At 35.4% G+C, this 12654-nt stretch overlaps 1 protein-coding gene across 12 annotated transcripts in view; it reads left to right on the plus strand.

Moving 5' to 3' along the window:
- LOC111866169 (C-Jun-amino-terminal kinase-interacting protein 4) overlaps window positions 1-9048 on the plus strand; it is a 114403-nt gene extending 105355 nt beyond the window's left edge. For 7 of the 12 annotated variants that reach the window (XM_023854838.2, XM_023854840.2, XM_023854835.2 and 4 more), the window contains one exon: window positions 7985-9048. In XM_023854838.2, coding sequence (XP_023710606.1) covers window positions 7985-8118 — 134 coding nt within the window. In that variant the 3' untranslated portion in view covers window positions 8119-9048. Of the gene's footprint in view, window positions 1-3864; window positions 4147-7984 lie in introns of those variants that run through there. The other 5 variants (XM_023854842.2, XM_023854847.2, XM_023854848.2 and 2 more) reach the window with 3 other exon arrangements.
- Window positions 9049-12654: the final 3606 nt, after the last annotated feature.

Below are 12654 nucleotides of genomic sequence, written 5' to 3' on the forward strand. Positions count from 1 at the left end.
ATGACAGTACTACACAGACATTTTACTGATAGGCTGCAACATGCTTCAAGTAGTAACAGGCATGTAAAGTTCCAGTAAATTTAGTTATACTGATTTGTTATTATACAATCATGTTTTCCAGTGTGAATATAATTAATTCTTGAATCTCTTTTCATGTTCTTAATAGACAGTGTCATGTTCCAAACATAGCAGCCAAATAATCAGCACTCCTCCTTCATAGTCAGGATTTCTAGAGTTTCAATTCTTGTCATTCCTTAATCCCACAAGAAGAATTTTTGTTTAATATTTCAGCTGCTTCCTTTCCCGTTCTGCTTCCTTCCCATTTATCTTCTATGGTAATCTTCCCATTTGATGCTGTATAAGGTATGCAGTTGAGAAAGTGTTGCTTAATGAACTAAGACACAGACTATCATATGTGGTGTATAAAAATTAAGCTTCTGGTATTAAGACAGAACATTTTTATCCTTTTGGTGTTATCTGTTCCATATTGTTCCTGATGAAACTGGAACATGGTTCAACATTCAATGGATTCAGCTTATCAGGCATATGTTAATTTGATGTGTGAGCTTCTGCCTTTGTCTCTGAGCTTAATGCATATGAAATTGCTTTCCTTACTTTACCATCCTTTCCAAGTCCTTCATCTTTCATAAACTTTGATATACTTTCTTGTCCAAATTCATCAGTAATGTTAATGTTGAAGATGTTCCTTTATCTGTTAATTTCATAACAGTTGATCATTGAGCACTGTCATAAATCTTGCAGAAAAAAAATCAGAATGAGAAAATGAGTGTTTTAGGATAGGCAGTCTTCTGGGAAGGGATGCTATGTATGTCTACCAGACCCCATAGCATCATATCCCAGAAAATCATAACCTTAATATTCATTGCTATGAGAACCTTAAGATATCCCACAACAGTATTATAAGTACTTCTTAAAACCTGCCATCAAACTTCTTATAGGCTACGTGAAGTCCATGAAATAAAATCAACTTTTCTGCTTGGAAAGAATGCTTTCATTTTTGTAATTATATTACATTATACATTGCACATAATTTAGTTTGATCATCAGGTGGTGCTGGGATTCTAGTTTTGATATTGCATGTCCTCTTCTTGTTCTTTACACACATTTATACTCAAGACATCTTCATATTCATGCAAAAATAATATAGTACTCTTAAAATAAAACCTTTTCAATTTAAAAATATAAGTACCCTGAATGGAGAATAAGGGAGTAGACCTTCTCAGAAGATCAAACATAATTCAGAATCTGCTCAGATAGTGGATACCAGACCTTACAAGTGCTGATATGAAACTTTGTTTTTCTTTTATTGAAAATTCTCATTGTGTTTATGATGTAACATTATAATCTTGGGGTAATGAAACTTGTCTCACATCATATGATCCCACACCATGTGAGATTTCATCTTCCACTGTTCATAAACTAGAGGTCTCCAGTGAGCAGGGAAGGATTGATCTTGTGACTTTCTTGCACATCTGTTGCCCCAGTGTAAGGGAAAACAGGTCCACTTCTTTTTGCATTTGTGAAGTTCTTACCATTGCTGCAGTTGGGAAGACATTCTCATTGATCTCATTCCTTCTCTTATGGCATTCATGATATAATACAGACTCAGAACAAGCTCTGACAGCCAGATACCTGCTATCTCTTTTGCTGCTTATCCAGGCCACAGACACAGTTTCTTTCTGAAGATCTAAGTTCATTATGTGTGCATATTTGATGATGTGACATAACCATTGTTATATAATCTGCCTGTCAATAAATTTACTTTCTGTTTCTGCAGGAAATTCCTCCATGTGTCACATAGCACAAAATTTTTATATGCAGGGTTATTACTCATACTAACACAATTTTTTAGTCACCTTACCCAGTATTCTGGGTGGTTGTAGTGTCTTGGTGACAAAATAATTTGCAAGAAACAGATGAACAATGCTAGAAGACTGAACCCCAGAAGATGTCTCTCAAGTCTATATTTTTATTCATCTAGATTGTATTTCATAGGAAAGCAGAATTACTTGGGGACAGGGGGCATCAGGTTAAAGAAGTGAAGTCCCCAACTTAAAGTTCAGCTATGTGATAATGTGCTCTCTGGTCATTTCTATCACACACCTGAGTATAGGGTAATGGCTGGGTATGAAACTGTGGTGGTGTGGTGATTAGCAGGTGAAAACTGAGGAAACTTGAAGGAAATCCTACTCCATTGCCACTTCATCTACCATGAATCTCACATGAAGTCACATGTGATAGATCGCAACACTCTGCAATGAAAAGCTACAATCTAGCTAGCTGAGCGATGACATGGCCTATATTGAATAAGAAATAAGTGAATTGTTAAATTTCCAGTATTAGATATATAGTTCTCAAGAATATGTGCTTGAGAATGTTATTTTCAAGAATGTTCATTTTTAACAAATAAATTTTAACTTGTTAATTATATTAGGAATAAAGAAGAATTTCCTCAGAAATAGGAATACATTATTATGAGTATGTCTGTTCACAAGAAGGGTGATGGAACTAATGGTAGTAATTATCAGGGCACATCATTATTATCAACTTCATACAGAATCCTATGAAGTACTGTTCCTTCAGGGTTAACTCCATGTGTAGACAAAATGGTTGGGGATAGATCAACTGAAGATCAGACAGTTTGTATCTGTCAGACACTGGTGAAAAATGGGGGTACAGTGGGCCTATGTCAACTGTTTATAGACTTCAAGAAAGCCTGTGACAGAGTTAGAAGGGAACTATTGTAGAATGCTGTCATTGAGTTTGGTATGCCCATGAAAGCATATAGTCAAATTAAAATGTGTTTAAGTAGAACCTATAATGAAGTTCTTATGAATAATAATTTGTCTTATACATTTCCTATTAATCTATAGTTTTTGTGTCCTGTTGTATGTGATGGAGCCCTATTGTTTTATTAGCTGTCTTGTGTGTGCTTGGAGCTACACTGACAGTTGTGTCTGGCTGTGTTGTTAGATTGTCATGGTTTAGCATAGCCAGATACAACTTCCAGCACACACTTGTGAATAATATACTCCCACTGCACACACTGTGCTACATATTCTGCATACCATACATTAATACATCATAGCTGTGCATCTTCTTACTGAATGCCATCATGCTACATAATTTTATTCATCATCCATAATACACCATAACTTATACTATAATTACAACAGTACAACATATGAACAGTATACAGTGAATGCATTGAGGATGACATCCACAGTGAAAACTAGCTGTATCTGCAACACTATGGGCAATACAAGGAAAACGTACACAACCTAATCCATGAATTGTGTTGAACACCATTTATTTATAAATGATTTCAGCAAGGATCTTTTTTTTTATTGCTAGTGGGGTGGGACTAAGTCCCTTGTACTGCGGCCACTTCTGGCCTATTGTACCAGCTACAGATGATAGGTGACTGTGATTGTGGAGCAATTGGTGGAATGAAGATTGACAGGGGAAACCGATGTACTCAGAGAAAACCTGCCCCAATGCCACTTTGTCCACCACAAATCCCACTTGACCAAACCCAGGATCGAACCCAGGCCAGTGTGGTGGGAAGCCAGCAAATAACCGCTTGAGCTATGGTGCAGCCCTTCAGCAAGGATTAGGCATAATATAAAATTTTATCTTTATTGTTTGCATCAAGGTGTGTGTCATGATTTACTTATATGTTTTTTGTACTGTTTGTGTGTAATGTTATTAGTTTTTAATAACTAATAATGACATTATATGTAAATAGTACCAAAAACATGTAAATCATTTGCCTGCACCACAAGATAAAATACATATAACCCCAAAACTTCAACAGTAATACACATGCTATTTTACTTTCAGATAAAAACATGACAGTGAACCCTGGAAGAAAAACGCCACCTGCAATACATGACAAATAACAGACATTTTACATTGTAATGATGAATGAGTTTTAAAAAATTTGAAAACCTTTTTACAGTTTTAGTAATAATTACATGTATTATGATGATTATAATGATTAACACTAATATGGATCCATATTAGGATATTTCGATAACGTCAGATGTGTTTAATGAAACTGCCTGAGGATGGTCCAAAATATGGACCGAAACATGTAGCAATTATTAAATAAAACTCATACAAACACTTAGATTGGTTCATTTTTAAATATTTGTTGTGTTGACAGCTAGAGTATCAGCAAAAAAAAAAAAATCATACTATGACAGAATCTCACATTACTGCATCACTGATTCATATCCTATTACAACCTCCTAATATATTTAAAATTTTATACATAATTGTGTGTTTCATTTTATGTGCTGTAGGTGTGGTAGATGTAATAATTCATTGAAATTGATCTAAGTTCCATTGCATTCATTAATATTTTCTTTATTTCTAACTGTTATCTGTTCTGTATTTGATTGAAAGACATAATTTTAAGAGATAAAACAGTTATCACCATCTGTGCATGTTATGTAGGTAGCTAATGAAATGGTAGGACATAAAATATTCTGAATGATCTGAAACAAGAAAATGCTGCATCACCATTCCTTTTAAACTTTGTTTTAGAATATGCTATTAGGAAGGTCCAAGAAAATCTTTAAGTTTGAAACTCAGTGGGACTCATCAACTTTTGGTCTATGCTGATGATCTTAATTCACTGGGGAAAAACGTACATACCATAAATAAAGACACAGAAACTAATAGTTGTTATTAAGAATGTTGATCTAGAAGTTAACAGAGAGAAAACCAAGTAGTATGTTTAAGGTTTTGTTTTCTGGGATATAATTCTGTCTAGTCCACTGAAAGTCAACAGGCTGTCAGTTACTGCTGGCTCTTCCAGAGAATTGGCGTGAACCAATTGGGGAAAAACGTACATACCATAAATAAAGACACAGAAACTAATAGTTGTTATTAAGAATGTTGATCTAGAAGTTAACAGAGAGAAAACCAAGTAGTATGTTTAAGGTTTTGTTTTCTGGGATATAATTCTGTCTAGTCCACTGAAAGTCAACAGGCTGTCAGTTACTGCTGGCTCTTCCAGAGAATTGGCATGAACCAATAGGAGACAGGAGAAGAGTGACCAGACTGTCATTTGAAAGGCCAGTTGTGCCCCTAATCAGAGCAGCAACACTGCCCTTTCCAGGCACCCATCAACCCTAAGCCTTTCCTTTGGCCTCCCTCCACTGTTTCTGTCCTTGTCCCCATCTGCATTTCTGCAACCCATGCACATGACTTTCCACCACTCATCCTGAGTTCTGTCCCCACCACACATATCAACAACTTATCTTCCCCATGCACCCCCACATCTGCACAACAGCCCTTCAAGGGGCATACACGGTCACTTTTTACTGTTTCATATCAGTTTACCCTGGTTCTCTCGAAATTCCTATCAGTTTCTATATAATCCCATATTTCCACAAGCCACTTGCTCTGCTGGCTCCCATTTTACTCTCCCCTTCCCAGTTTACTCTTCAACCCTGAAGTTGAAAGCAAAATGTTCCTTCAAAAAGTTGGTTGATTTTCAGAAGACTTCACATTGTTATATCACGAAAGACAGAACTCTTCAGAACCTCCACTGTGAGAAGCTCAAATGCTTTGGATATATCAGCATCTCATCACTAGAATATAGACCAAAATGATAATAAAGAAAGTGAAGAGATCCCCTGAAAATGTAGGAGAGCTGAAATATTAAGGAGAATAAGATGGATGGGACATACAGAATGCATGGAAGAAAACAGAAATTCATACAAAGTTTTGATTGGAAAACTTGAGTGAAAGGGACTGGAGTATGTGGACTGGATTCATCTGGCTCAGGACCAGTGTCAGGCTCTTGTGAACATGGTAATGAATTATTGGGATCCATAAAATATCTGACTAGCTGAACAATATTAACTGCTGAGGAAGGACTCTGCTGCATGAAGTTAGTTGGTTAGTTATGGATCTCAGTGTGTAATGTTTTGACCTCCTGCTTGAATAAGTTCTGCCAAAATTTGATCAGTACCTGGTGATTTATGTGTGTTCAGCTATTCTGTAGCAATCTTTTCTTAAAAAAAACCTAGGGTGAGGGAGTGATGGCTCAGATGTATGTACTTCAATCTACCTAACATCATTAATTCCATATGCATTCAACAGCTGATGCATATAATCCTGCGAGAATCATACCCTTTTTATCCTTTACAAATTTAGCTTTAGGTTGATAACCCTTCTTCAGTTTGTGCCTCTGTACAAGTCGAATATTTTTGTTCTTATTGTTTGTTTCAAGTTCATTTCCCTTATTTGCTTTTGAAATGTATACTAATTTCAGTACTTACATTGTCTGGATTATATTCATTCATTCAATTCAGATTCTGTAGCCACTGCAGTTAAGCTGGTTTCCTTTGATTTCCTAATTTTGAATATTCTTTGTCAAGCCATATTTTATGCTGTTTCAGTCTGTAGTAACCTAGGCTCTCTTTGGCTGAAATTTTCATTTTATGTCTAATACTTTTTCACACCCAATAGACATTTGCATTTACATTCAGGTTTTCCAAAAGTGCAAACCTGTTTGAGATTTTAACCTAATACTGTTCTTTAATTTCTACGTTGTTTAGCTTCATGCAGTTGGATCTCTTTATATGAGATAGTAGTATCACATTTAGCTTCTCTGAAAGAATAGGAATTTTAAAGTAAGAATATTAAAATATACTGAAAAAGAAAAGGATGGGATGGTGTCGATTGGATTTAACTAACTGTGTCAGTCTCTTTGAAATACTATGATGAAACTTTGAGCCCCATAAAAGCAATGAATGTCTTGACAGCTGAGTAACATAGCTCTGTGGTGTTAATCATCATAATAGAAAAATATTTTTTTTCTATAAAAAGTTGTTTAAAGGACATAGCTATGGTGGGAGCCATTACACTGAGTACACGTTTAGTCAGACATCCTTCAAATAGAGGATTGTGGTATGCCATACAAAACACATGTTATCTATTTCTGTTTATCTCTCAGTTCAGGATCATGAGAAATACTCTTCTCATTAGTACCCCCAGGTAGGCATATGGTACTGTGTGGTCCATGAAGCTCTATCCTCATGTTGTTATCCTGTCTCTCTAGTGTTCCAAGAAATTTCCCCACAGAAGTTCTGTATGCACCTTATGTGTCCTCATTATATGACATCCTAAACTAGTCACTTATCCATTTTGGTTTAAAACCTAGAACGTGTATAAATATTTCCTAAAATTTCCATTCATGCTCATTATAAAAGTGTTTATGATCCAGGGTGTAAAGTATAACACCCTGCCATAGGTACATGTGCATACACACAGTTCCATTGATTTCCATGTTAGCTGGAAAGACATGTGTCATCTGATGAAGTTGAATGGTCTTTGGGTAGATTTGCCTTTCCACCATGTGCAACCTGGGAATTTGAGTAAGAAGCAGTAACCGAGCTTGTTTTCCTGCTGTACCCTGTAATTGCTGTTTAGAATCATGTCTGTGCTGAGGCTCTTTCTTTCACACATATTGCTTTTTAAAAATTATCCTTATAAAATAAGCTAATTCTTCCACACGTTCAGATGTTGAAATCAGAATTTTAATAATACTCAGAACATTTACTGGGATCACCTCACAGTGCTTTGTACAGGTTAGGTATGTATGCATGCCAGCCTTTACATTTATAATTCTATTGACACATAAAATTTAATGCTCCCTTCTGCATCAAAACATGTTGCCCATTCTCATCAGTAATACTGTTGTGCTGCGAACAGGTACAGGTTTGTAAGATTTAAGGTTTTCACGGTGGTGACTACGAAGAATGCTGTCTTCTGGGATATGGTGCTTGAAGATTTTTTCTTTTTTTTTCTTTTACGCTGAAGATGGAGGCAATACGTTCCTCCGAAACGTCGGTTTATACAATATCTACATGGTGCCACATCTGAGAAGACGGTATTCTACAGGTACAAGTTAGTTGCTATCCCACAAAAATGTGTTCTTTTTCAGGTGACGGGGAAGAAGATGAGGTGGGGGGTGAAACAGAGCCGATGGCAAGTTCTCAACAACATGAGCAGCAGGATGGAGAATCAAGGGGCGAGCGCAGCCATCTTATTGTCTGGCAGGTCACAATGCAAGACTGAAATGCTGAATTGCATGACCACAAGAGCCATGCAAACATTAATTTAGTTTTATTCTGCACTTAACATGTTGAAAGTCATCAGTAGGATTCAGGAGCTTCATTTATAACCAGAATGCATATTTATTCATCATACTGCAGTTTCTAAGCAGTTCCTCATCACTTGTAGCAGTGAGTTACTACAGAATTGAGGTCATTGTAAAAATAGAAGTTACAGAGTAAGTTGTATGGGTAAGAATCAGACAACATCTGGGGATCACTGTTGATACATTTACCAGGTATATCAAAAGCCTAGGTTAGATGTTTGTTTGAGAATCACATGGTGATGCAAAATCTGAAAATGTTCAAACATCCATATATACACATACTTCTTTTTACATTTACATTTCGAAGCAAAATTGAGTCTGGTCCACATTATCAGTCTGTATGCCTATACTAAGGAGGACATTTGTGATACATATAGAAAATATAAATTATCTGTTTTAACTGTAAATTACAGTTTCAGTTTTGTAGAAAGTGGTCCACATTATCAGTCTGTATGCATATACTAAGACAGACATATGTGATACGTACAGAAAATATAATTTATCTGTTTAACTGTAAATTACAGTTTCAATTTTGTATAAATCCTTTGAACCACATATTTATGAAGTACCTTTTACAGATTTTGGCTTGGTTTGAGTTTGTGGCATATTAATGTTACCATTTTGATATATTTTGCAGACTCCCTCAGGTATCAGGCCTCAACAGATTTACTGAAATCAGTGGCATGCCCTGGACAATGTAGTGACAAGAAATATTCCAACAAAAGCACCAAAGTACTTCTACAAATACAATTCAGTAATGGTGAAAGTGCAAAACAGTATTTGATTTGTTTCATTCTGGTTCGTCACACTAACAAATTACAAAGACAAAACAACTCTGTCCAGTGTGACTATTGAAGTTTTTACTACTTGAAAACTTAACACCCTTACATGTTTCGGTCCCCATAGACCATCATCAGAGGGACATCGATACTTCAATAGTCACACTGGATGGAGTTGTTTTGTCTTTGCAAAACAGTAATTTGTCAAAAAATATATATGTAAGAAGACTTGCAAAATCTAGTCAGAGTGCAAAATAAGCTGGACATCTTATTTCACTTCTTCCTGCAGTTCTTATTGGAATCGCCGCATCTGACTTCTCAGAAGGCAATGAAATATAAGAAATGTGAATGACCACAAAGGAAAATTTCAGGTGTGATACTTTAATGCAGTAACAATTTATGTTTCTAAATTACTTAAAAAAAAGAGAGATGCAGACGTTTAATGGGCCATGCAAATGCAAACATATGATTTAGACAGTGACTATAAATTTGGCAACAGCAGTAAGTAATATTGGTAATAATAATAACAATAAAGTGTGGAATATTATCTGCATCTGGTTTGCTTTAGGGACAGTAACCGCACTGCTTTGCTGTTTTTATTCTTGGGAGAGGTGATAGGTACCATTTATTTTTAAGACTTCTAGAGCAGACATGAACGTATTTGGAGAAAGATTCATAATTTGAACATATTTTTGAGACATGGTAATGAAGTTTCCTGCAGGAATAGACATGCCTTAAGATTGGTATTAAAATTGTTAGCAGCAAATATTGACCATCTCTCATTAGCTTGACAGTGAATTTCTAAAACATTTTGTCTTTCCAGTATTATATATTAGAAGCCAGCTGAAGGACCACAAAAAATGACAACTAGCTCAGTCCCTTACCTGCAATATGTTGCCTGCTTGTTTCTCCAGTTTCGCAGCCTCCATGAGGCTTGTTGCAATTATGTGAGGGCATTTTATGACAACTCATTTAAATGTTTGCCCTCTTTAATATAATATATGAGAGAGAGTCATTAAATAGGTCACAAATGGAAGTAAAAGAGCTGTTTTTCTGTGTGTATCACTAGGTAACAGCACAGTCTAGCTTCATGAGAGTCTAGGTTGCGAATTATCAGAGGCTGGTTTCAGTAGTCAAAATGGTGACTGCGCTTGAAGGTATATTACCAACGAGCAGCGTTCTGTTGTGTGTTTTTGTGGGCAAGAGGAGCCAATGCAAAGGATATTCATAAAGAAATTTTTCCTATTTATGGAGAACATACTTGTTGTGTAAAGCAGTTCACAACGGGGTGGCAAACATTTCGCTGATGATGAGGCTGAAACGGAGGTGCAGAAGTTGCTGAGACAGCAAATTACTTCTTATGCTGTGGGTTTCGACACACTGGCAAAGTGATGGGACGAGTATATGATTGTTGGTGGAGGATATGTCAAGAATAAATGTTTTTTCCACATTTGAATATTACGTTTTACGTTTTATACCCTTTTGTGACCTACTTATTGACTGTCCTTTGTAAATATAATGTAATATGTTGATAAATATTTTATTTATTTATAACTGTGGTCAGCATTCTGACATTATTTGTTTGAAGTAACAGTAGGTTCCTGCTGAAGTGTGTATGCGTGTTTGGATTTGGGTGATTGTGTTTATAAAGCATGACACTTCATACAGTGTAAAGCTATTAGAAACAAGTGACTATAAATGTATTTAGAGAATACCTTCTGTAGCAACTTAATATTAAATATTTTGTAGCATGTTTAATAGCAGTGATGGTGGAATTTTTCATTTCATTGCATAAGAAATGTTATATTGGGTATTACATTGAATAAGAGATGGAAATATTCAGCAATCTTTTATTTGTTTCATAGTGGTATAGCCCACAAAATACAGTGGGAAATCACTTCTTTCATATTCCCCCACTTCAGCCCCTTTTCTCGTTTTCTTAATGCCTTTCATACCCTTACTTCATTCCTCTCCGTCTTCATTGAAACAGTGAATTAGCTTTCATCTCTGTTCTTCAGATGGCCCAGTTTTTAACATAGAGCTGGCATAGAGTAACATGACATATATACATAGTATATATAAACATACATATACAAAAAGTATGTACTATATATATATATTATACATACCTTTTGTCTAAATGACTGGAGGTTATGTAGTACTGATGATTTTTAAACTAAATGACAAGCTCCTGACCAAAACTTATCAAGAGATATATAATGTTACTGATGTGCACTGATAAAGTTTAATATAAAGAATTGTAAATAATTCTAATTTACATCAACCAGTCCCATTTTTATGTCAGTTACATTATGTTTTTATCTGAATTATAATGGCTTGATGCAGATATTATCTGTGAAGCATAGGTTGTGATTGTTCTATTTCCACAGTTAGGTTACTGAACTTGTTTCACAGCTAACCAAAGGTGACTCAATAATGATCTTGTGTATAAGTGTATCTGAATAGTGATGATGTTAGTTGAATGATACCATACAGCATTGTGAACTGATTATTCCTTGCTTGTTGCCAACATATTGCAAGTAACTATTTCAGCAGTGGTACTAGTTTTTCACATTTTGCAAGACTGATTATTTCAAATCAACTGAAATAAAACTCAAAAGACATTTTAATTTGTTTTAGTGTTTCATTCTGCTAGGAGATTAACAACAATAATAACACAGGAAATGTTGGTTTATTCTCAAAGCTTTTGAACAATGATTTCAAGACTGCATGTGTTCTCTTGTTTCTTGCAACTGGTGACAACATGTATTATGGCCACCATACACTTTTTGCTTCCATATGATGTCTACTCATTTCATCATTAGATTCTTCCAGTACCTTAAAAGTGAACCTTAAGAAATTTGTTTTGTCACCCCCCCACCCCCCACTTTTCTACATACTCCTTCCAGTTCCAAATCGTTATCCATAAAACAGACATGACAGATGCAACCTCAAAAAATATAATTCTTCTTGTAGCTCGTGTTATACGATTACCCTATCCTCCTTTTTTGTTTCATTGGGGGTTATTTTATCACAGAAAACTCAGAGGAGGTGTTTGTGTTTTACATCAGACATTAGCAGTGGCAAGAGGTCACATGCTTTTTACAAGTTAAGGTACTACACAATACATGATTTCTACATTTTACACATTGTCAGATTTGGAATTTAAACTGGGCCATACTTCTTAATACAAAGGCTCACTTATTTTGGACACACACATCACATTAATTTAGTGACACATAACCCTTCTGCTAAGAACAGTTGTCTTTCTACCTGCACCATTAATGGTGAGTTACTGGGAAGATGGTACTTAGTAGTACTAAACATATATATATTATGTATAATGTTTATCAGTACTGATTTGGTAATATTTTGGAATAATGAAACTTATTTTTCATATTGTACTCAGTAGAAATTAATACTAAGATTTTCAATTCATATTGAAGGGACTGAGATATGGAATTAGAGGGCAGCTGTGGTTTGTACATCATTCATTTCTATGCTTAACCAAAGATTGTCCTATACTTTGTAGCTGTAACATGTTTGTTCTGTTAAAAATTGAAAATAAACGGAAACAGATACAGATTCAGAAACAGTATTGTTTTGCACTGATTCTTTAAAAATACTGTGACGTGTTGCGCAATGGTAATAGGCAGGTCAACATCCTCCCCCCCC

The sequence above is a fragment of the Cryptotermes secundus genome, unplaced genomic scaffold (assembly GCF_002891405.2).
Source record: "Cryptotermes secundus unplaced genomic scaffold, Csec_1.0 scaffold599, whole genome shotgun sequence".
Classification (NCBI taxonomy): Eukaryota; Metazoa; Arthropoda; class Insecta; order Blattodea; family Kalotermitidae; genus Cryptotermes; species Cryptotermes secundus.